This window comes from Tachyglossus aculeatus, chromosome 4 (assembly GCF_015852505.1).
Source record: "Tachyglossus aculeatus isolate mTacAcu1 chromosome 4, mTacAcu1.pri, whole genome shotgun sequence".
Lineage (NCBI taxonomy): Eukaryota > Metazoa > Chordata > Mammalia > Monotremata > Tachyglossidae > Tachyglossus > Tachyglossus aculeatus.
The window spans coordinates 80298434-80324222 of NC_052069.1; the positions used below are offsets into that span (position 1 = coordinate 80298434).

General features: G+C 46.9%; 2 protein-coding genes across 2 annotated transcripts in view; one reads left to right on the plus strand and one right to left on the minus strand.

Annotated features, from left to right (window-relative positions):
* Nucleotides 1-18249, minus strand: part of DCAF13 (DDB1 and CUL4 associated factor 13) — a 32827-nt gene extending 14578 nt beyond the window's left edge. Inside the window, exons 1-7 of the mRNA XM_038745594.1 lie at nt 18059-18249; nt 10151-10350; nt 9515-9622; nt 7922-8011; nt 6846-7001; nt 1940-2017; nt 1392-1474 (exon numbers count right to left, since the gene is read on the minus strand). Coding sequence (XP_038601522.1) covers nt 1392-1474; nt 1940-2017; nt 6846-7001; nt 7922-8011; nt 9515-9622; nt 10151-10350; nt 18059-18128 — 785 coding nt within the window. The 5' untranslated portion in view covers nt 18129-18249. The remainder of the gene's footprint in view (nt 1-1391; nt 1475-1939; nt 2018-6845; nt 7002-7921; nt 8012-9514; nt 9623-10150; nt 10351-18058) is intronic.
* A 719-nt stretch (nt 18250-18968) lies between these two features.
* The window catches only part of SLC25A32 (solute carrier family 25 member 32), a 40022-nt gene continuing 33201 nt past the window's right edge, over nt 18969-25789 (plus strand). Inside the window, exon 1 of the mRNA XM_038745796.1 lies at nt 18969-19118. Coding sequence (XP_038601724.1) covers nt 18989-19118 — 130 coding nt within the window. The 5' untranslated portion in view covers nt 18969-18988. The remainder of the gene's footprint in view (nt 19119-25789) is intronic.

Below are 25789 nucleotides of genomic sequence, written 5' to 3' on the forward strand. Positions count from 1 at the left end.
TTAGATGTTGCCAACTTGTACTTCCCAAGCGCTTAGTACAGTGCTCTGCACCCAGTAAGTGCTCAATAAATACGACTGATTGATTGATTGACTGGAAAAGGGAGAGGCTGGAGGCACCTCTGTTATATTCTCCCAAGCGCTCTGTACAGTGCTCTGTTCAGAGAAAGCACTCAATATATATCACTGATGGATTTATACCCTTAACCAATCAAAGTGCAAGGGTGACTAAGGGAGGGAGGGTAGAGGAAATAAGGGCTTAGTCAGAGAAGGCCTCCTGCAGGAGATGTAGTGGTGGTTTGTTGGATATGAAGGGGGAGAGAGTTCCAGGCCAGAGGTAGGATATGGGCAAGGGGTTGGTGGTACGCTAGATGTGACTGGGGTACTGTGAGTTGGCTGGCGTTAGAGGAGCAAAGTGAGTGGGTTGGGTTGTAGCAGGAAATTAGTGAGGTAAGATAGGAAGGGGAAAGGTATCTGAGTGCACCAAAGCCATCAGTGAGGGATTTGTTCGATGCACACTTGGACAACAGCTGGAGAGTCTTGAAGAGCGGGGAAACAGACTGAATTTTTTTTTTTTTTAAGAAAAATGATCTGGGCCACAGAGTGAAGTATGGCCAACAGGCAGAAAGGTCAGCAAGGAGGCCAATGCAGTAGTCAAGGCGGGATACGAGAAGTGCTTGGATTAATGTGATAGCAGCCTGGGTGGAAAGGGCAGATTTTAGCGATGTGAAGGTAGAACCGGCACGATTTGGTGACAAATTGAATATGCGGGTTGAAGGAGAGAGATGAGTCCAGGATAATGCCAAGGTCACAAGCTCATGGGACAGGGAGGATGTGGGTGCTGACTACTTTGATGGGAAAGTCAGGGGAAGGACAGGGTTTGGGTGGAATGATGAGGAATTCTGTTTTGGGCACGTTAAATTTGAGGTGTTGGCAGAAGGCAAGAGGAAATGTGAGACTGTAGAAAAGGAGAGAAGCCTTGGCGGGAGAGGTATATTTAGGATCATCCGCATCGAGACGGCAGTTGAAGCCATGGGAGCAAATGAGTTCTCCAACGGAGCGGGTGTAGATGGAGAACAGAAGGGGACTCAGAAACTAAGCCTTGAGGGATTCCCACAGTGATGAGGTGGGAGGCAGAGGAGCCTGGGAAAGAGACTGAGAAAGTGGCCAGAAAGATATGAGGAGAACCAGAAGAGGAGGTACTCAATGAGGTACGCCTATGACTTCCTCCTTTCCCTTTGTTCTCAAAAATTTTTGAACTACCGAGGCGGTTTTACTCTGAAGTATTTGAGGACCACTGAATTCAATTGGCACTCACTCAGTTTCAAAAAAAATATCATTTGGCCAAATCTGTCTGGGATAAACAGAGCATTTGAGAATACAGAATTGCTTACTTATAGTCTTCATTCGCTGCAGTGAAAATGAAAGCTTCCAAAGGGTTCCAACAGAGAGTATTTGTCCTCATGTCCAAAATCACCTGAGAAAGGAAGCCCACATTGTTTTAACTCCATCTCAGGCCCACTACTGTGGCCTTCAAAGACCAAAAGACAGGTCTAGAACCTCACAAGTGGATCCCAAGCCTGCTCTTGGATTATGATAGAACAGGCTCATCAGACACGAGCCACCATCATATCTCTTTTATCTACCCCTACATGGCCTGTGGCCTTCTCCCAAAAACACCCATGAAATCTAAAAAGCACTCCACCCCTCTGGAGTACCTGCCTAGGCCTGGAAAAGACGGTATTTCCATTCCATTATTACCCGTGACTTCAAAAAGAATTAAAAGGCTGGGACTTTGAAACTGGACCAAAGAAATGCCTGAACCTCTTCCCCAGTTCCACTCTGAGTCCATGTTCTCTTCAGAATTGTTTTACTGTCCTTAGTAGCTGAAAATTTTGACCAGTGCTTAAACCAGAAGGAAAAAAAAACAAAAGCACCTCACCTTCTTCAAAGGCGTGGACTGCCTCATATCATATAGCACAATACTCCTATCAGATGCACAACTTCCCAAAAGGTGGGCCTAAAAATAAATGTGACAAATTTATCATTTTTATGTTCTAGAATGAATTGGGCACCAAACAAATTGAACATTACAGAGCCAATTACAAAATCTTTGTTCCTTATCCATTTTATTGGTAAGTCAATAACTCACAGAGGTATTTACTTAGCTGGGGCAAGTGTCATGAACAATAAGCTTCCACTTCACAAGGTGGAAATGAGCAGAGAATGATGCATGAGAGGGAATAAGGAGAAGGGGGAGGAGTGAATGTCAACTTATCAACCAGTGGCATTTATTGAGGGCTTATGGTGCGCAAAGCACTATACTAAGCACTTGATGATGACACCACTAATTATAACTGAATAGCAATTGGCCTCTTCACCTTTCCACTCCACTCATTACAGAGAAGCAGCATGGCCTAATTCATTCAATCGTATTTATTGAGCACTTACTGTGTGCAGACCACTGTACTAAGCGCTTGGGAAGTACAAATTGGCAACATATAGAGACGGTCCCTACCCAACAGTGGGCTCACAGTCTAGAGTCTAATGGAAAGAACATGGGCCTAGGCAGACCTGGGTTCTAATCCGGCCCCTGCCAATTGCTTGCTGTGTGACCTTAGGCAAATCACCTACCTTCTCTGTGCCTCAGTTCCTCAACTGTGAAATGGGGATTACATACCTGTACCCCTCTCTACTTAGACGGTGTGCCCCATGCGGGACAGGGACTGCGTCTGACCTAATTAACTTGTATATACCCCAGCACCTAGAACAGTGTTTGACACAGAGTAAGCGAACAAATGTTATTAAAAAAAATACTACCTTCTTTTTCCAACCCAACAGGCAAGTGCAAAACAAAGTATTTTCTATCTATATGGCTGGCTTTTTGAAAAATGTACAGTTAAAGCACATAATCCACATGTAGATATACTTCTTACTGAAGCCACTAATGTACATCACTAGTCTCTGACTTTACTAAGCCCCACTTCATTAACTCCTCTCCCTGTAGATCAACTTTTTTACTTCCCTTCTTCAAATGACCACCTAACTGTAGAACCTCTGTTATTTATGGCCTCAGAAAACACCGGGCCCTGGTGGAACTTGGAGTTCTGCCCTTTAGGACTTGCTCTATTGACTCCAAGGCTACCAGTTCTATTCCCCAGCCCTCAGAGGGAAAATAGTCTGACTACAAAGTTAGCAGATGCTGGGCTAAATTTTATGTGGGAGGATTAGCACAGTGGAGCCAGCCTTGAGGTGGAAAAGCAGTTCTGATGACTACGTCGAAGTAAAAGGTGAAACTTTGACTAGGGCTATTGCTTTGAATTGTGGTGAAACTCCGCACAAGCAGTTGATCTCGGCACAATGCTTGGTTTGAAAATAATACAATAGGAGAAACCCAGCTTCATTAACTGAAGAGCCACAACCCCGAAACAACACTACTGAGAACCACAGATCAAAAGGCTAGCAAACACTCAGAGGAGGGAGCAGCAATAGCAGAGGGAGAGCGCTGGGAAGCTTGCTAGAATAGAAAATCCATTAAGCCAGGGATCACTCTATTTACTGTTCTGTATTCTCCCCAGAGTGCAGACGGAGGTGGGGCGTTTTGGGAGAGGTGTGGCCATGGAGTTGCTGTGGGTCGGAAATCGCATAAGACAAGATTCTCCCAAACTCAGCACCACTGATGAATTGACTGACTGGGTGAAGATGGGGCCAGGACACACCCATCTCTTGCCCAGGCCCAGCCTCACCATGCAGCCAAGGCGATAGAAATAAATAAAAAACCACTAGCCCTGCTGCATGGCAAAAGCCACATGAGGCTGCTGTTTGGCTAGCCCTGTAGCAATCAATCAATCATATTTATTGAGCGCTTACTATGTGCAGAGCACTGTACTAAGCGCTTGGGAAGTACAAATTGGCAACATATAGAGACAGTCCCTACCCAACACTGGGCTCACAGTCTAAAAGGGGGAGACAGAGAACAAAACCAAACATACTAACAAAATAAAATAAATAGAATAGATATGCACAAGTAACATAAATAAATAAATAAATAAAGTAATAAATATGTACAAACATATATACATATATACAGGTGCTGTGGGGAAGGGAAGGGAAGGGAAGGGAATCGTAACAGACGATTCTTAGCTACAGACACCAGAACACAGACTATTGACTGGGAACGTTACTTTTCTATTACATGTGAAAACAAGTTGCAGTTAGCAAGAAGGCTGATGATCTACCATTCATTCATTCTACCATATTTATTGAGTGCTTACTGTGTGCAAAGCACTGTACTAAGCGCTTGGGAGACGCTTGTACATAACAGACACAACAAACAGACATTAATAGACAGATAAATAAATAAATAAATCACAGATCTATACATATGTGCTCAGGTGCAGGGAGGGAGGATGAATGAAGGGACAAGTCGGGGCAACGTAGAAGGGAGTGGGAGAAGAGGAGAGGAGGGCTTAGTCAGGGAAGGCTTCTTGGAGGAGCTGTGCCTTCAATACGGCTTTGAAGTAGGGGAAAGCAATTATCTGAAAGCAATTAGTGATATCAGGGAGGAGGGCAATCCAGGCCAGAGGTAGGATATCGGCGAGAGGTCAGTGGCGAGATAGACGAGATCCAAGTACAGTGAGGATAGCATTAGAGGAATGAAGTGTGCAGGCTGGGTCGTAGTAGGAGAGTGGCGGGATGAGGTAGGAGGCGGCAAGGGGTTTGAGTGCTTTAAAGCCAATGGTGAGGAGTTTCTGTTTGCCGCGGAGGTGGATGGGCAACCACTGGAGTTTCTTGAGGAGTGGGGAAACATGGTCTGAACGTTTTTGAAGGAAAATGATCTGGGCAGCAGAGTGGAGTATGGACTGGAGTGGGGAGAGATAGGAGGCAGGGAAGTCAGCAAAGAGGCTGACACAAAACTCAAGGTGGGATAGGATAAGCACTGTATTAATGTGGCAGCAGTTTGGATGGATAGGAAGGGGCAAATTTTAGCGATGTTGTAAAGGTAGAACTGACAGGATTTAGTGATGGCTTGAATATGTGGGTTGAATGACAGAGAGGAGTCAAGGATAACACGCCAAAGTTATGGGCTTATGAAAGAGGAAGGATGGCGGTGCGTCAAGGGTGATGGGAAAGTGGGCGGTAGGACAGGATTTGGGTGGGAAGATAAGTCCAGTTTTAGCCACATTACGTTCGAGGTGACGGGAGGACATCCAAGTAGAGATGTCTTGAAGGCAGGAGGAAATGGGAGACTCCAGAGAGGGAGAGAGATCAGGGCTGGAGATGTAGTTGAAGCTGTGTGAGCGAATAAGCTCTCTAAGAGAGTGGGTGTAGATAGAGAATAAAAGGGGACGCAGAACCACCCATTATTTGTTTGGAATGTCAAATTGTTCACAAGGCTTAAACATCAGGTAGGGTGTGAAAGATGAGGTTGGCAGCTTCTTATTGGCAACTGCATTTTCAGATTTGCTTCTGATTTTGCCACTGAATGATAATTGTGGTATGTTAAGTGCTTAATACCATTTGTCCGCTGTGTGACCTTGGGCAAGTCACTTCACTTCACTGTGCCTCAGTTACTTCATCTGTAAAATGGGGATTGAGACTGTGAGCCCTACGTGGGACCTGGACTGTGTCCAACTCAAGCTGCTTGTGACCAACCCAGCGCTTAGTACAGTGCCCGGCACATAGTAAGGATTAACATACACCATAATTATTATTATTATATGTCAGGCACTGTACTAAGCACTGAGGTGGATACAAGCAAATCGAGTTGATCATAGTCTCTTTCCAATGTGGGGCTCACAGTCTCAACCCCCCTTTTCCAGATGAGATAACTGAGGCCCAGATAAGTGACTTGCCCAAGGTCACACAGCGGACAAGTGGTGGAGCCAGGATTAGAACCCATGACCTTCTGACTCCAGGCCCACGCTCTATCCACTAGGCAATGCCACTGGTACTTCCTAAGGAGAAGAGGTAGGGAAAGAACAGTGGTGGAACTCAACTACCTTATGGGATAGAACTGTGGAGCAGAATAGGAGCATGTGCTCCCTCACTTCTCTAGATCTCCTTGTTCTTACATCCTACCTCAAAGTAGGATCTGCACTACCCAGAACATTTACCTGAGAAAATGTTCAGCAACGTGGCCTTCAAGAAATGAAGAATGTCATGGGGAGGTTTCAGGCACTATGAAACCCTATGTTACACAAAATCTCTCACAGTCACTCTGGCCAAAAGTTAGCACTAGCTGCGAGAGATTTTGTGCAACATAGGGTTACTTTTGGCCAGAGTGACAAGCTTTAAAATGATCTTTTTTATGGTATTCGTTAAGCGCTACGTGCCAGGCACTGTACTAGGCACCGGAGTAGATACAATCTAATCAGGCTGGACACAGTCCATGTCTCATATGGGGTTTACAGTCTTAATCCTCTCCATTTTATAAACGAGGTAACTGGTCCAGAGAAGGTAAATGACTTGCCAAAAGTCACACAGTACACAAGTGGCGGAGCCAGGATTAGAACCCAGGTCCTTCTAACTCCCAGGCGTGGGCTCTATCCACTAGGCCATGCTGCTTCTCAATCATTTTCAAACCTCAAATGCAGTATCCAAGAGTGTAAAGTACTGAGAACTTAACAGCTTTTGAGCAATATGAGCAAAACTTACGGCATTTACTAAATAAGTCATCTCATAACATAAAACAAACCTGTCTTCAAAAATACTCACAGGAATAGTAGATGGACTCCTTTTTAAATAGCCTCCTAAAACACTGCTGAAACTCATTTAACTTTAAGTAATAAGAATTAGAATAGAATAACAGAATAATAAGAATAGGAGAGTAAACATAAATACAGTACCTCAATCGGGTTAAATTTAACACTGCTTATGCTCTCAACACCCCAGGTCATTGAACATATAGGGCTAGTTCGTTGCTCATCCCAGATGTCCACCTGTTGGCCGCAAGTTGCGAAAATTGCTTCTTTCCAGTGGTGATCAATTCCTATGTACAAAGTCTTTAAGAACAAATACAGTGTTGAAGAAATGTTCAGCTGCCGCTTCAAGTTTGCATGCCAATAAAGTGCTTCAAGCATTTTGCATCAATTTATCCTACCAGGTTAAAAATATAAAAGTTTCCTTCCGCATAAAAATTCCTTTGAATTGCTGATTCATAAGCATGCCTTGATCAGTGATCCGTGCATGTGCACAAACTTCTCTTCCGAGAATGTATCACTTCTGACCAGGTAGACGAATGCTGCTGAAAGAACATTCCCTATTCCCAAATTCATCCCACCCAAAATGCACAGTACAAACACAAGTCCTATCTCCCCCCCGTCACAAAAAAAGGAGTGCGCTTGCACATATCAACTGCCTTACGGAATTCAGGGCTTCTTGAAAGTGATTCATTTTGCCCTTGAAACTGAAAGAATTCCGACTTACCAAGCAAAAGTTAAAACTAGGTGATGACAAAGGAAACAATTCATATCTTAAATATCCTACAGTCCAATCCCCTTACCATCATTCTACATTTACTTTTATTCTGGCCAGAATTAGCTAACAGTCATCTGACCTGGATTTTATCATTTTATTCTGTCACCACATACTTTATTACTACTTTAAAGTAGCAAGACAAAGTCTCATCTAAAGTACAGTGTGATCTCCTAAAATTGTTTTCAGGGTAAATGTTTATGAGATGCACAGTAATACACTGTACCCTGCTACTGTTATTTTTGATCATTAAGAAATTCTTCTGACTAAATCTAAAGCATTAAAAAATCAGCCAAGAGTATAATGATTCCCTTCTGTTTTATTTGGGGTTTTTTGTAGGGGGGAAGGGGAGAGGGGGAATTGAAAGGGAAGAGGTGTGCAGTGTAAGGGTTTTCATTTCTTACTTGGTTTTACAAAATAAGAATTACTAAACAAATCACTTCTCTACCTTTCCTAGTATAGTTTGCAGGGGCTCTTCCTCTTCTCCATATGCCGGTCCTTCCATTTTCCATTGTTTCACTGTCTTGTCATCACCAATCTGAAAGTGTTTTAAGACAAAGTTATTACATAATTTCAATTTTCCTTGTTTCAACTTACAAACTCTTCAGTTCATAAAATACTATTTGCACACAAATTTTGTAGAAAATGTCTTCCAGCAATTAAGTTGGCAAACCATTATTTTGGGTATTACAGCACACCAACACCACCAAGCCTGGCTCTATGGTGACCAAGACATTCCTAGATTCAGGAGACTGTCATCATCATCATCATCAATCGTATTTATTGAGCGCTTACTATGTGCAGAGCACTGTACTAAGTGCTTGGGAAGTACAAATTGGCAACATATTGTCACCCCCTGCCATTTAAACTTTTGGGGAGAAATGCAGACATTAACTCTTTCAGGCTATCCCTTTATTCTGCTGATTCTCTAGTTGTCTGAATACATACAGATGCTCTGGCCAGATTATTCTGGCCTGGGAATTTTCCACATTATGAACAATGCATTCAACTTCTTCCCAATGGATTACTGTAAATGCTTCCAGGTTCCACTTAGAAAGTGCTCAGGGAATATGAGTGCAATAGACCACACTGAATAGCTTCCAAATGACTAAAAGTTATTAAAACAGTGCCAAATGACCTTCCTTGATTCCATGAAATGGCTTTGTTATGATCATTTGGTTCACAATGTCCCGCAATCTATGGAAATATCCAAAACAATCTTCCGAGGAAGGCACTGTTGTCCCCATTTTACAGATATGGAAACTGAAGCTCCCACAGTGACTTCTGACTTGCTTGGAATGACCCAGGTTGCCACTGGCAAAAGCTAAGACTAGGATTCAGGTCTTCTGACTCCCAGATCTGTGCTCTTTCCCACTAAATTATGGCACAATTCAGCTTTCCTAACATGTTTAAGGTAGGAACCAATGCGGTTGTTACTACAATTTCACACTCTTCTTGAACAAGATTATATGACAGACTCAAATCAATAAGCTGTAGCAACAGGGAGGAAAAACTAAAGAACTGAACATTCTGTAACTAAAAGTTCAAGTTCCTTCATTTCTTTTCATCAAAACTTCTCGGCCACGTCAGTTAGCTTACTTGCATACAAACTCACTCTACATATTAATCAGCTAAACGCTTAGGGTAACTTATCACAAGACCCCCTGAGACACTATGGGCAAAGTGGTGCACTCAAGAAATAATTTGTGATTAAGACTACACTTGTTGGATACACTCTATATTTGAGCGCCTACTGGGGCGCACAGCACAGTACAAGACACTTGGGAGACTGCGACAGAAGGAAAAAAACGGGATCCCTGCCCTTTCCTCAGGGAACAGGTGGCACTGATGTTAACTGGAACTGTTATTTACAAAATAGACAAGGATGGTGCGGGGAAGAGAAGGGAAGGGAGAACAGGAGAGAGGTATTCCCTAACAGCATTCTATCCAAAATACGCATGGAATAAACTCATAGGGAAGCGCCGGCGATGTTACATTTGGCTCTTTACCATAAGAGAAAGTTTAACAGCATTTTACTTACGGAAAAGAAAGAGGTTCCACAGAAGCGGACACACATCCCACGTACGAAACCTTCATGGGCTTGAAACGTCCGGATACATTCTCGTTTGGTTAAGTTCCAAATTTTAACCTATTAAACCGCATCAGGAAATTTTAATTAAGTATAAGATATCACTGTCCAGGTAGCTATGTAGCGGTTAAATGCCATCAACATGCAATAAATCAGAATCACCAATGGACAGCGATAAGCAAAGTCCTTTGGGGTCAACTGATGGACTGTGTACTGTATACAAGACCAAGACAAGTCAATCAACGATACCAATTCAGGCCAAACGTGCAGGTGCCAGGCATCAAAAATTCCCATATTTATAAAAGGGAAAGTAGTTTCAATTAAAGGGTAATTAGGTCTTCTTGGAAGAGACGTTAAAGGTCAAGGGGCTGAACTACAAGAATGTGATCTGTAGTTTCAGTAGAACGGTCATGAGATACATAAATTATGACATTTATAGTTGTTACCTTAACAGTAGGCATTAGATTTACTTTGTAATTTTAAAAATGAGTGGTGGCAACAGCAACTAGGGTACAGAGGGTGTGGAAATTACAAAAACAAAGTGCTAGAACAAAGAGACTTTTGTGAATCAAAAAGCAGATCACTTGCCTCTCCATCACATGCCCCAGAAAGTATCGTAGACAAACTTTTAGGATGTTTGGCTAAGCAGTTCACTCCATCGCGGTGACCATCCAGGGAAGCAAGGAACGGCTTTGCAAACACACGTTCCAATTTGGTAGCATTGAGCGCTCTTGTATATTCTCTTGAAACTTCAAATGGATGTAGTGTAGGGTCATAGTTTCTTGGTACTGGTGGGAGAGAATGATTAGAAAAGGATCATGCCAACCACTACAATTCATACTCTTTCAGTCCCATCTTCCAAAAGTGGTGCTTAACAATGCTTTGCTAATATTTTAGCAATCTCTCTCGTCTCATTTTTCCTTCATATTTTTAAACTTTCCATAATACATTCAATCTAGACAGGTAATTTCGCCCGAGGCGACGATGACTTCTTCCTCACTGACACTTACCCTATAAAGAACCATTGAAGATGCAAAATTAAGTTAATAATAAGACAAATGTAACTTTGTGGTCATCTCATGTTTCCTTAGAAACTCTCTATTACCCATTTCAATCACAGGCTCGGATAAAATAGAAGTCATAATGTGCAGTTAAGAGAAAAAATACCCCTTAGTAGAGACTAAAGGTTTGGGTTAATAAAAAGATATCTCAGCAGTGATTGGGAGTTTTTTGGTTCATTTTTTTTTGGTTAGAGTTATACAGTGCTCCCGGATTAATGATGGGTGATGGTTGGTTTAGCCAATCAAATAAGTATTTCCACCTAATTAACTGCTAATTGCGAGGAGGGACAAATCCCTAAGAGGGATTCATTCATTCATTTAATTGTATTTATTGAACATTTTACTATGTGCAGAACACTGTACAAAGCGCTTGGGCAGTACAAGTCGGCAACATATAGAGTCAGTCCCTACCCAACAGCAGGCTCACGGTCTAGAAGATTCATTCATTCAATCGTATTTATTGAGCGCTTACTAAATAGAGCATTGTACCAAGCGCTTGGGAAGTACAAGTTGGGAACATATAGAGATGGTCCCTACCCAACAATGGGCTCACAGTCTAGAAGGGGGAGATAGAGAACAAAACAAAACATATTAACAAAATAAAATAAATAGAATAGTAATTGGATCACTGATCAAAGTGAAGGGGTAGCACCCGGGGGGGGGGGGGGGGGGGTTGCCTTGAATTTACTACACTTCCCATTAAAAAATGATCCAAACTTCACCGCAAATCAACTGTTGGGCAGTACTGGCCATTCAATCAATCAACCATTTTTATTGACCCCTTACTGTGTGCAGAGCACTGTACTAAGCGCTTGGGAGAATACAGAACAATGAAGATGGCAGAGACATCCCCTGTCCACAGCTGGTTTGTAGGCCATAGTCTAATAATAATAATAATGATGGCATTTATTAAGCGCTTACTATGTGCAGAGCACTGTTCTAAGCGCTGGAGAGGTTACAAGATGATCCGGTTGTCCCACGGGGGGGCTCACAGTCTTCAGCCCCATTTTACAGATGAGGGAACTGAGGCCCAGAGAAGTTAAGTGACTTGCCCAAAGTCACACAGCTAATTGGCGGAGCCGGGATTTGAACCCATGACCTCTGACTCCAAAGCCCGTGCTCTTTCCCACTGAGCCACGCTGCTTCTAGTTTATAGTCCACACGTATCTTGCAACTAAGGATACTCTGAAGCCAGACCACTGAATATATTGTATCAGCAACCTTGAATTAACCTGGCTAATAGGGTAGAGTGGATAGTTTATTGTGAAAAAGTGAAATTCACTGTTAATTTCCAAGTGGCCTTTTAGCCTCGACAAACAGGTTGACAAAAAGTTACACCTCCCCTTATCACCTCTGTCCTACTGCTTGTTTGGTATTCTGCTCTCACAAAGTGAGTGCTCAATAAATACCACTAATTGATTGATGGAAATACAAAGAAAAGTGTCCCAAAAATCAGGCCCTGAGAGAGTATGAGGAGAAAGAGTAGCAAGGAACAGTGCTCTGCACACAGTAAGTGCCCAATAAATACAGCTGAATGAATTGGATGAATAAATAAATACAAAACGGAAATACTAAACACCTGAGTAAATGAGATTTGCTTGTATCCACCCCAGCGCTTAGTACAGTGCCTGGGACATAGTAAGCGCTTAACAAATACCATTAATATTATTATTACAGAGCACAGGCCTGGGAAGCAGGTGGTCATGGGTTCTACCCCACCTCCGACATGTGTCTGCTGTGTGGCCTTGGGTGAGTCACTTCACTTCTCTGGGCCTCAGTTCCCTCATCAGTAAAATGGAGATGGAGACCGGGAGCTCACAGTCTCTCAGTTTCCCCATGTGGGGCTCACAGTCTTAATCTCCATTTTACAGATGAGGTCACTGGGGCCCAGAGAAGTTAAGTGACTTACCCCAAAGTCACACAGCTGACAAGTGGCAGAGCCGGGATTAGAACCCACGACCTCTGACTCCCAAGCCTGGGCTCTTCCCACTGAGCCACGTTGTATCGCCCCCAGCGCTTAGAACAGTGTTTCGCACAGTAAGCGCTTAACAAATGTCATACTATTATTATTACTCCCTCACCTGTAAAATGGGGATGAAGACTGTGAGCCTCACGTGGGCCAACCTGATCACCTTGTATCACCCCCAGGGCTTAGAACAGTGCTTCGCACATAGTAAGCGCTTAACAAATATCATTATTTTATTATTATTCCCTCATTTGTAAAATGGGGAATAAGACTGTGAGCTCCACGTGGGACAACCTGATCATCTTGTATCCCCCTAGTGCTTTGCACGTAGTAAGCACTTAACAAATATCATTATTATTCCCTCATCTGTAAAATGGGGAGGAAGACTGTGAGCCCCACATGGGCCAACCTGATCAACCTGTATCACCCCCAGGGCTTACAACAGTGTTTCGCACATAGTAAGCGCTTAACAACTATCATTATTTTATTATTATTCCCTCATTTGTAAAATGGGGAATAAGACTGTGAGCCCCACATGGGACAACCTGATCACCTTGTATGCCCCCCAGCGCTTCACACATAATAAGCGCTTAACAAATACCATTATTATTATTCCCTCATCTGCAAAATGGGGATGAAGACTGTGAGCCTCACGTGGGCCAACTGATCGCCTTGCATCACCTCCAGGGCTTAGAACAGTGCTTTGCACATAGTAAGCGCTTAACAAATATCATTATTTTATTATTATTCCCTCATTTGTAAAATGGGGAATAAGACTGTGAGCCCCACGTGGGACAACCTGATCACCTTGTATTCCCCCCGGCGCTTCGCACATAGTAAGTGCTTAACAAATACCATTATTATTATTATTCCCTTATCTGTAAAATGGGGAGGAAGACTGTGAGCCCCACGTGGGCCAACCTGATCACCTTGTATCACCCCCAGGGCTTACAACAGTGCTTAGCACAGAGTAAGCACTTAACAAATATCCTTTTATTATTATTCCCTGATTTGTAAAATGGGGAAGAAGACTGTGAGCTCCACGTGGGACAACCTGACCCTCTTGTATCCCCCCAGTGCTTCGCACATAGTAAGTGCTTAACAAATATCATTATTATTCCCTCATCTGTAAAACGGGGAGGAAGACTGTGAGCCCCACGTGGGCCAACCGGATCACCTTGTATCACCCCCAAGGCTTAGAACAGTGCTTCGCACATAGTAAGCGTTTAACAAATTTCATTATCATTATTCCCTCATTTATAAAACGGGGATGAAAGCTGTGAGACACAAGTGGGACAACCTGATCACCTTGTATCCCCCCAGCGATTTGCACAAAGTAAGCGCTTAATACCATTATTATTATTCCCTCATCTGTAAAACGGAGAGGAAGACTGTGAGCCCCACGTGGGCCAGCCTGATCACCTCATATCTCCCCCGGGGCTTAGAGCAGTGCTTTGCACACAGTAAGCGCTAAACAAATATCATTATTATCATTATTCCCTCATTTGCAAAATGGGGAATAAAACTGTGAGCTCCACGTGGGACAACCTGATCACCTTGTAACCTCCCCCGCGCTTAGAACAGAGCTTTGCACATAGTAAGCGCTTAATAAATGCCATTATTATTATTCTCACTGTAAGCCCACTGTCGGGTGGGGACCGTCTCTACATGTTGCCAACTTGTACTTTCCAAGCGCTTAGTCCAGTGTTCTGCACACAGTAAGCACTCAATAAATACGATTGATTGATTGCGAAGCGCTTAGTACAGTGCTCTGCACACACTAAGCGCTCAAGAAATACGATTGAAGGAATGAATTTCTAGACTGTGAGCCCGCTGTTGGGTAGGGACCGTCTCTATATGTTACTAACTTGTCCTTCCGAAGCGCTTAGTACAGCGCTCTGCACACAGTAAGCGCTCAATAAATACGATTGAATGAATGAATTTCTAGACTGTGAGCCCGCTGCTGGGTAGGGACCGTCTCTAGATGTTGCCAACTTGTCCTTCCCAAGCGTTCAGTACAGTGCTCTGCACGCAGTAAGCACTCAATAAATACGATGATTGATTGATTCCGAAGCGCTTAGTCCAGTGCTCTGCACACACTAAGCGCTCAAGAAGTACGATTGAAGGAATGAATTTCTAGACTGTGAGCCCGCTGTTGAGTAGGGACCGTCTCTATATAGTGATAACTTGTCCTTCCGAAGCGCTTAGTACAGTGCTCTGCACACAGTAAACGCTCAATAAATACGATTGAATGAATGAATTTCTAGACTGTGTGCCCGCCGTTGGGTAGGGACCGTCTCTAGATGTTGCCAACTTGTCCTTCCCAAGCGTTCAGTACAGTGCTCTGCACGCAGTAAGCACTCAATAAATACGATTGATTGATTCCGAAGCGCTTAGTCCAGTGTTCTGCACACACTAAGCGCTCAATACGATGAATGAATGAATTTCTAGGCTGTGAGCCCGCCGTTGGGTAGGGCCCGTCTCTAGATGTTGCCAACTTGTCCTTCCCAAGCGCTTAGTCCAGTGCTCTGCACACAGAAAGCGCTCAATAAATACGATTGAATGAGTGAATTTCTAGACTGTGAGCCCGCTGTTGGGTAGGGACCGTCTCTAGATGGTACTAACTTGTATTTCCCAAGCGTTCAGTACAGTGCTCTGCACGCAGTAAGCACTCAATAAATACGATGATTGATTCCGCAGCGCTTAGTCCAGTGCTCTACACACAGTAAGCGCTCAATAAATACGATTAAATGAATGAATTTCTAGCCTGTGAGCCCGCCGTTGGGTAGGGCCCGTCTCTATATGTTGCCAACTTGGTCCTTCCCAAGCGCTTAGTCCAGTGCTCTGCACGCAGTAAGCGCTCAATAAATACGATTGAATGAATGAATGAATGAATTTCTAGACTGTGCGCCCGCCGTTGGGTAGAGCCCCGCCTCTAGATGTTGCCAACTTGTCCTTCCCAAGCGTTCAGTCCAGTGCTCTGCACGCAGTAAGCGCTCAATAAATACGATTGAATGAATGAATGAATTTCTAGACTGTGCGCCCGCCGTTGGGTAGGGCCCCGTCTCTAGATGTTGCCAACTTGTCCTTCCCAAGCGTTCAGCCCAGTGCTCTGCACGCAGTAAGCGCTCAATAAATACGATTGAATGAATGAATGAGTGAATTTCTAGACCGTGCGCCCGCCGTTGGGTAGGGCCCCGTCTCTAGATGTTGCCAACTTGTCCTTCCCAAGCGTTCAGTCCAGTGCTCTGCACGCAGTAAGCGCTCCATAAATACGATTGAATGAATGAATGAATGAATTTCTAGACTGTGCGCCCGCCGTTGGGTAGGGCCCCGTCTCTAGATGTTGCCAACTTGTCCTTCCCAAGCGTTCAGTCCAGTGCTCTGCACGCAGTAAGCGCTCCATAAATACGATTGAATGAATGAATGAATGAATGAATTTCTAGACTGTGCGCCCGCCGTTGGGTAGGGCCCCGCCTCTAGATGTTGCCAACTTGTCCTTCCCAAGCGTTCAGTCCAGTGCTCTGCACGCAGTAAGCGCTCAATAAATACGATTGAATGAATGAATGAATGAATGAATTTCTAGACCGTGCGCCCGCCGTTGGGTAGAGCCCCGCCTCTAGATGTTGCCAACTTGTCCTTCCCAAGCGTTCAGTCCAGTGCTCTGCACGCAGTAAGCGCTCAATAAATACGATTGAATGAATGAATGAATTTCTAGACTGTGCGCCCGCCGTTGGGTAGGGCCCCGTCTCTAGATGTTGCCAACTTGTCCTTCCCAAGCGTTCAGCCCAGTGCTCTGCACGCAGTAAGCGCTCAATAAATACGATTGAATGAATGAATGAGTGAATTTCTAGACCGTGCGCCCGCCGTTGGGTAGGGCCCCGTCTCTAGATGTTGCCAACTTGTCCTTCCCAAGCGTTCAGTCCAGTGCTCTGCACGCAGTAAGCGCTCCATAAATACGATTGAATGAATGAATGAATGAATTTCTAGACTGTGCGCCCGCCGTTGGGTAGGGCCCCGTCTCTAGATGTTGCCAACTTGTCCTTCCCAAGCGTTCAGTCCAGTGCTCTGCACGCAGTAAGCGCTCCATAAATACGATTGAATGAATGAATGAATGAATGAATTTCTAGACTGTGCGCCCGCCGTTGGGTAGGGCCCCGCCTCTAGATGTTGCCAACTTGTCCTTCCCAAGCGTTCAGTCCAGTGCTCTGCACGCAGTAAGCGCTCAATAAATACGATTGAATGAATGAATGAATGAATGAATTTCTAGACCGTGCGCCCGCCGTTGGGTAGGGCCCCGTCTCTAGATGTTGCCAACTTGTCCTTCCCAAGCGTTCAGTCCAGTGCTCTGCACGCAGTAAGCGCTCAATAAATACGATTGAATGAATGAATGAATGAATTTCTAGCCTGTGCGCCCGCCGTTGGGTAGGGCCCCGTCTCTAGATGTTGCCAACTTGTCCTTCCCAAGCGTTCAGTCCAGTGCTCTGCACGCAGTAAGCGCTCCATAAATACGATTGAATGAATGAATTTCTAGACTGTGAGCCCGCCGTTGGGTAGGGCCCGTCTCTAGATGTTACTAACTTGCCCTTCCCAAGCGTTCAGTACAGTGCTCTGCACGCAGCAAGCGTCCAATACGATTGATTGATTCCGAAGCGCTTAGTCCAGTGCTCTGCCCACAGTAAGCGCTCAATAAATACGACTGAATGAATGAATTTCTAGCCTGTGAGCCCGCCGCTGGGTAGGGCCCGTCTCTAGATGGTACTAACTTGTCCTTCCCAAGCGTTCAGTCCAGTGCTCTGCACGCAGTAAGCGCTCAATAAATACGAACGAATGAATGAATTTCTAGCCTGTGCGCCCGCCGTTGGGTAGGGCCCGTCTCTAGATGGTACTAACTTGTCCTTCCCAAGCGTTCAGCACAGTGCTCTGCACGCAGTAAGCGCCCAATAAATACGATTGATTGATTTCGAAGCGCTTAGTCCAGTGCTCTGCCCACAGTAAGCGCTCAATAAATACGACTGAATGAATGAATTTCCAGACTGTGAGCCCGCCGTTGGGTAGGGACCGTTTCCACATGTTGCCAACGTGGTCCTTCCCAAGCGCTCAGTCCAGTGCTCTCTGCACACAGTAAGCGCTCCATAAATACGACTGAATGAACGAATGAATTTCTAGCCTGCGAGCCCGCCGTTGGGTAGGGCCCGTCTCTAGATGTTGCCAACTTGTCCTTCCCAAGCGTTCAGTCCAGTGCTCTCCACACAGTAAGCGCTCAGTAAATACGAGTGACTGAATGAATGACTAAATACGACGGAATGAGGGAACGATAATGCGAGGCTGACCAGCGCCCTCCTCACGCTCGGCAATGGCGGCGGGCGCGTGAGGCGTCCCCACCGGAAGCGGCGGTGCGCGCGGGCGGAAGCAGGCCGGGCCCACTTCCGGGGGGCCCAAGGCGCACGCGCGCCCCCCCCAGCTCACCCCTCTGCAGGTCCAACTTGGTCTCGCGGACGTACTGGTCCGGGTTCCGGCTGAGCACCTTCACCTTCATGCCGCCGCACGCGCGCACGCCGCCGCCGCCGGCCTGGAGAGGGCCGCTTCCGGTCACGTGCGCGGCGCCGGAAGTGACGCAGGGGCCCCGTCCCCCCGGTGACCGTTATCGCGGAGGAGGAGGAGGAGGAGGGCGGCCCGCCCCTTGGAGCCTCTGAGGGGGCCGTGTTCGGCCCGGCCCCGGACGACGCCGCGGTGCCCGCCGCCAACGGCCTGGAGAGGACCACTTCCGGTCACGTGTGCGGCGCCGGAAGTGACGCGAGGCCCCGCCCCCCGGCGACCGTTATCTTTGAGGAGGAGGTGGAGGAGGAGGAGAAGAAGGAGAAGGAGGGCGGCCCGCCCCTTGGAGCCTCAGAGGGGGCCTCTGAGGGGGCGGTGCTCGGCTCGGCCCTCGACGACGCCACGGAGCCCCCCGCCCTGGAGAGGGCCGCTTCCGGTCACGTGCGCGGCGCCGGAAGTGACGCGGGGGCCCCGCCCCCCCCGGCGACCGTTATCGCTGAGGAGAAGAAGGAGGGCGGCCCGCCCCTTGGAGCCTCTGAGGGGGCCTCTGAGGGGGCGGTGCTCGGCCCGGCCCTCGACGACGCCGCGGAGCCCGCCGCCCTGGAGGGGGCCGCTTCCGGTCACGTGCGCGGCGCCGGAAGTGACGCGGGGGCCCCGCCCCCCAGTGACCGTTATCGCTGAGGAGAAGGAGAAGGAGGAGGAGGAGGAGGAGGGCGTCCCGCCTCTGAGGGGGCGGTGCTCGTCCCGCCTCGTCCCGCCCTCGTCCCGGCCCTGGACGACGCCGCGGTGCCCACGGTGCCCGGCGTGCCCCCCGCCGCCGCCGCGCCCCCCGCCGCCGCCGTGCCCGCCGCCGCGGAGCCCATGGCGTCGGCGCCCCGGCCCAGCGTGCTCCGCCACGTCCGCTACGAGAACTTGGTGGCCGGCGTCAGCGGCGGCGTCCTCTCCAACCTGGCGCTGCACCCGCTCGACCTCGTCAAGGTCCGCTTCGCAGGTCAGACCGCCCGGCGCTTCGTAACCATCCCAACTTGGCCTTCCCTGGCGGAGCCGGGACTCGAACCCGCCACCTCCGACTCCAAAGCCCGGGCTCTTTCCGCCGAGCCACGCTGCCTCACCGAGAAAGGGAAATGGTGATGATGATCATGTTGGTATTTGTTGAGCGCTTCCTATGTGCGATGGGGGGAACACAAGGAGATGAGGTTGTCCCACGTGGGGCTCACGGTCGTAATCCCCATTTTACAGATGAGGGAACTGAGGCACAGAGAAGAAGAATAATAATGTTGGTGTTTGTTAAACGCTTACTATGTGCAAAGCACTGTTCTAAGCGCTGGGGGGAACACAAACAGACGAGGTTGTCCCACGTGGGGCTCACGGTCTTAATCCCCATTTTACAGATGAGGGAACTGAGGCACAGAGAAGTGAAGTGACTTGCCCAAGGTCACACAGCAGACGTGGGGGAGGCGATGGTGGCATTTATTAAGCGCTTACTATGTGCAAAGCACTGTTTTAAGCGCCTGGGCGGATACAAGGTGATTAGGTTGTCCCACGTGGGGCTCACAGCCTTCATCCCCATTTTATAGATGAGGTAACTGAGGCCCAGTGAAGGGACAAAGTCACCCAGCTGACAATTGGTGGAGCCGGGATTTGAACCCGCGACCTCCAACTCGAAAGCCCGGGCTCTTTCCGCCGAGCCACGCTGCTTCATCGAGAAAGGGAAATGGTGATGATGATGATGATGATGATGGCATTAATTAAGCGCTTACTACGTGCAAAGCACTGTTCTAAACGCCGGGGCGGATACAAGGTGATCAGGTCGTCCCACGTGGGGCTCCACAGCCTTCATCCCCATTTTACAGATGAGGTAACTGAGGCCCAGTGAAGTGACAAAGTCACCCAGATGACAATTGGCGGAGTCGGGATTTGAACCCACGACCTCTGACTCCAAAGCCCGGGCTCTTTCCGCCGAGCCACGCTGCTTCACCGAGAAAGGGAAATGATGATGATGATGATGGCATTTATTAAGCGCTTACTTTGTGCAAAGCACTGTTCTAAGCTCTGGGGAGATTACAAGGTGATCAGGTTGTCCCACGAGGGGCTCAGTCGTAATCCCCATTTTACAGATGAGGTAACTGAGGCCCAGAGAAGTGAAGTGACTTGCCTAAAGTCACACAGCTGACAATTGGCGGAGCTGGGATTCGAACCCACGACCTCTGACTCCAAAGCCCGGGCTCTTTCTGCCGAGCCACGCTGCTTCACCGAGGAAGGGAATAATAATAATAATGTTGGTATTTGTTAAGCCCTCGCTGTGTGCAAAGCACTGTTCCAAGTGCTGGGGGGAACACAAGGAGATGAGGTTGTCCCACGTGGGGCTCACAGTCGTAATCCCCATTTTACAGATGGAACTGAGGCACAGAGAAGAATAATAATAATGTTGGTGTTTGTTAAACGCTTACTATGTGCAAAGCCCTGTTCTAAGCGCTGGGGGGAACACAAAGAGACGAGGTTGTCCCACGTGGGGCTCACGGTCTTAATCCCCATTTTACAGATGAGGGAACTGAGGCACAGAGAAGTGAAGTGACTTGCCCAAGGTCACACAGCAGACATGTTGGGGAGGCGATGGTGGCATTTATTAAGCGCTTACTATGTGCAAAGCACTGTTCTAAGCGCCGGGGCGGATACAAGGTCATCAGGTTGTCCCACGTGGGGCTCCACAGCCATCATCCCCATTTTACAGATGAGGGAACTGAGGCCCAGTGAAGTGACAAAGTCACCCAGATGACAATTGGCGGAGCAGGGATTTGAACCCACGACCTCCGACTCCATGACCTTCTGACTCCCAGGCCTGTGTGGTCTATAATAATAATAATAATGATGGTATTTGTTAAATGCTTACTAGGAGCCAGGCTCTGTACTAAGCACTGGGGTGGAGACAAGCGAATCAGGTTGGACGCAGTCCCTGTCCCACGTGGGGTGACCAGTCTTGATCCCCATTTCACAGATGAGGTGACTGAGGCCCAATGAAGTGACTTGCCCAAGATCCCACAGCAGACAAGAGGCAGAGCTGGGGTTAGAACCCATGACCTTATAAATCCCAGGGCTGTGGTCTCTAATAAGTATTTAAGCCCTTACTATGTGCCAGGCACTGTACTAAGCGCCAGGGTGGATACAAGCCAATAATAATAAAAATGATGATAATATTGTTAAGCACTTACTGTGTGCCAAGCACTGTTCCAAACCCTGGGGGGATACAAGTCGAGTTGGACCCAGTCCCATGCGGGGCTCACAGTCTCATTCCCCATTTTACAGATGAGGTCACTGGGGCCCCGAAAAGTGAAGTGACTTGCCCAAGGTCACACAGCAGACGAGAGGCAGAGCTGGGATTAGAACCCATGACCTTATGACTCCCAGGCCTGTGCTCTATAATAATAATAATGGTATTTGTTAAGCACATGCTATACGCCAGGCACTGTGCTTAGCACCAGGTGGAAACAAGCAAATCGGGTTGGACGCAGTCCCTGTCCCACATGGGGCTCACAGTCTCAATCCCCATTTTACAGTTGAGGTAACTGAGGTTCAGTGAAGTGACTTGCCCAAGGCCACACAGCAGACAAGTGGCAGAGCTGGGGAGTCATGACCCTTTGACTCCGGCTTCCCCATTCATCCAGCCCCCACGCCCCAGCCCCACGGCACTTAGCTACAAACCCGCAATTCATTTATCTTAATGTCCATCTCTTTCTGGACTCGAAGCTTGGTGTGGGTAGGGAATCATAATAATAGTAATAATAATTGTGGTATTTGTGAAGCCCTTACTGTCTCTAGACTGTGAGGTCATGTTGGGCAGGGAATGTCTGATATTATACTATCCGGAGCAGTTAGTACAATGCTTTGCACACAGTGAGCGCTCAGTAAATACGATTGAATGAATGCATGTGCCACTCACTAAGCGCTGGGGTGGATACAAGCAAATCGAATTGGTCACAGTCCCTGACCCATGTGGGGCTCACAGTCTTAATCCCCATTTTACAGATGAGGGAATTGGGCAAGTCACTTCTGTGCCTCGAGGCCACACAGCAGACAAGTAGCGGAGCAAGGATTAGAATCCAAGTCTTTCTGACTCACAGGCGCATGTTCTATCCACACTATGCCGTGCTGCTTCCCCTAATTATGTTGCACGGTAGTCTCCCAAGCGCATAGTAATAATGATAATGTGGTAATGGCTTTTGTTAAGCTCTTACTATGTACAAAGCACTGTTCTAAGCTCTGGGGAGGATACAAGGTGATCAGATTGACGTGGGGCTCACAGTCTTCATCCCCATTTTACTGATGAGGTAACTGAGGCACAGAAAAGTGAAGTGACCTGCCCAGAGTCATGCCCTGCACACAGTAAGGGCTCCAAAAATATCACTGATTGATTGATTGATTGAAGGGTTGGGGCGTTGGATGGACTGTGCGCTGTCAGCCCAGGAGGAAGGCAGGGTCGCACCACTCAGGCAGGAGCAGCCTGGGCCTGGAATCTCTCCTCTGTCCGTCCTCACGGTAACCCACCCCATGTGAGTCGTGCTTCCCTCCTGGAGAAGAAGAATAATGATTAAGGCATTTGTAAAGCACTTACTCTGTGCCAGGCACTGTACTAAGCGCTAGGGCATTTACAAGCAAATCAGGCTGGACCCAGTCCCTGTTGTATGTGGGGCTCACAGTCTTATTCCCCATTTTACAGATGAGGGAACTGAGGCAAAGAGAAGTGAAGTGACTTGCCCAAGGCCACACAGCAAACAAGTGGTGGAGTCAGGATTAGAACATGACCTGATGCCCAGACCCATGCTGTATCCGCGGGGCTGAGGTGGGTGTGGGAAAGGGAGGAGAAGTGACCACTTTGGTCCTGATGCAAAATCTGGATGCCAGTGTGTGGCAGCTTCATTAGGGAATAATTATAATAATAATAATAATAATGATGGCATTTATTAAGTGCTTACTATGTGCACAGCACTGTTCTAAGCGCTGGGGAGGTTACAAGTTGATCAGGTTGTCACCACGTGGGGCTCCCAGTCTTCATCCCCTTTTTCCATATGAGGGAACTGAGGCCCAGAGAAGTGAAGTGACTTGCCCAAAGTCACACACCTGACAATTGGTGAAGTCGGGATTTGAACCCATGACCTCTGTCTCCAAAGCCCGGGCTCTTTCCACTGAACCATGCTGTTTCTCATGTCAATATCCACCTAAAGAACTGCTTTGATTTTAATTCCTCTCTATAATGTTGTGACCAAGAAAGAGAAGATGGGCTGCGCGACCTTGGACGGGGTCTAATCCCTGCCTGTGAATTATATTCCGGTACTTAGTACAGTGTCTTGTGCACAGTCAGTGCTTACTTAATAAAGGCTATTGCTACCACTACTGCTGTGCCTCCATCTTCCTGTCAATAAAATGGATATTAACTACCAGTTCTCTCCCTTAGACTGAGCCCCATGTGTCTGACGTGTACTCTGTAAGATCTGATTGCATTGCATCTAACCGGGTGCTCAGTACAGAGCTTGGCATCCAGTGAGCGTTCAACAAATACTACATTAATACTATATTTGGATTCCAAAATGGTTTCACAAGACCGACTATTAAAAAGGATCGTTCTTGCCGGTCCCGCCATCGACCCCCCCGGCCCACTTCATCCCCCGGGCCTGGAATGCCCTTCCTCTGCCCATCCACCAAGCTAGCTCTCTTCCTCCCTTCAAGGCCCTGCTGAGAGCTCACCTCCTCCAGGAGGCCTTCCCAGACTGAGCTCCTTCCTTCCTCTCCCCCTCGCCCCCCTCTCCATCCCCCCATCTTACCTCCTTCCCTTCCCCAGAGCACCTGTAGATATGTATATATGTTTGTACATATTTATTACTCTATTTATTTATGTATTTTACCTGAACATATCTATTCTATTTTATTTTGTTAGTATGTTTGGTTTTGTTCTCTGTCTCCCGCTTTTAGACTGTGAGCCCGCTGTTGGGTAGGGACTGTCTCTATATGTTGCCAACTTGTACTTCCCAAGCGCCTAGTACAGTGCTCTGCACACAGTAAGCGCTCAATAAATACGATTGATTGATTGATCAAGTTTTATATTAAAAATAGCAAGGCCAATATTTATTTTGAAATTCCACTTACATACGGCAACAAATCACTTCTGGTCAGTGAAACAGCCGTGGCCTATCCCAAGCCTTGGGAAAAATACTTCTTTGATAGGCTTTTCATTCAGTAGTATTTACTGAGCACCCACTCTGTTCAAAGCACTGTACTGGGCACTTGGCAAAGTACAAGATAAAGGAGAAGACACAGGAATTTACAGTCGCATGGTGAAGACACAGACCTAAACTGTATTTGTACAATAGGAGCAGGGAAAAACGTATAAATGCAGCTGGAGAGAGGTTATGGGAAAAATAAAAGGACTGTGTCAATCATTCAGTTCTGTTGTGTAAGAGTTGTACACTTGAAGGAACTCGCATTAAGGAGAAACCATATTACAGTACACTCACCTTGGTTAGTACTTTTTGGATGCACACAGCAGTTTCTTTTGACAGCACCACATGTTCTGCCTGGGCAAGTGCTCATTGTCAGTAGAACATTTCCTAGCTCCCCCAAAATTTTCTATCTAAAAATCAATCATTTATTGAGCACTTACTCTGTTCAGAGCACTATACTAAAGCTCTTGGGAGAGGACAGCACAATATAACAGACACATTCCCTGCCCACAGCAAGCTTACAGTCCTAAAGGGGGAGACAGACATTAATATAAATTACAATGGAGTCAGAGGTTGTGGGTTCAAATCCCGGCTCCACCCATTATCAGCTGTGTGACTTTGGGCAAGTAACTTCTCTCTGCCTCAGTTACCTCATCTGTAAAATGGGGATTAAGACTGTGAGCCCCCCGTGGGACAACCTGATCACCTTGTAACCTCTCCAGTGCTTAGAACAGTGCTTTGCACATAGTAAGCGCTTAACAAATACCATTATTATTATTATTATTAAATATATAGAGAAGCAGTGTGGCTCAGTGGAAAGAGCACGGGCTCTGGAGTCAGAGGTCATGGGTTCAAACCCCGGCTCCGCCAGTTGTCAGCTGTGTGACTTTGGGCAAGTCACTTAACTTCTCTGGTCCTCAGATACCTCATCTGTAAAATGGGGATTGACTGTGAGCCCCCCGTGGGACAACCTAGTCACCTTACAACCTCCCCAGCGTTTAGAACAATGCTTTGCACATAGTAAGCACTTAATAAATGCCATTATTATTATTATTATTATTAATATGTACATAGGTGCTGCGGGGCTGGGAGGGGGGAATGATTAAAGGGAGCAAAGAAGCAGCGTGGCTCAGTGGAAAGACCATGGGCTTTGGAGTTAAAGGTCATAGGTTCAAATCCTGGCTCCACCACCTATCTGCTGTGTGAGTTTGGGCAAGTCATTTCACTTCTCTGTGCCTCAGTTACCTCATCTGTAAAATGGGGATTAAGACTGTGAGCCCCCTGTGGGACAACCTGATCAACTTATAACCTCCCCAGCACTTAGAACAGTGCTTTGCACATAGTAAGCGCTTAATAAATGCCATTATTATTACTATTAGCAAATCAGGATGACACAGAAGGAAGTGGAAGAGGAGGAAAAGACAGCCTAGTCATGGAAGGCCTCTTGGAG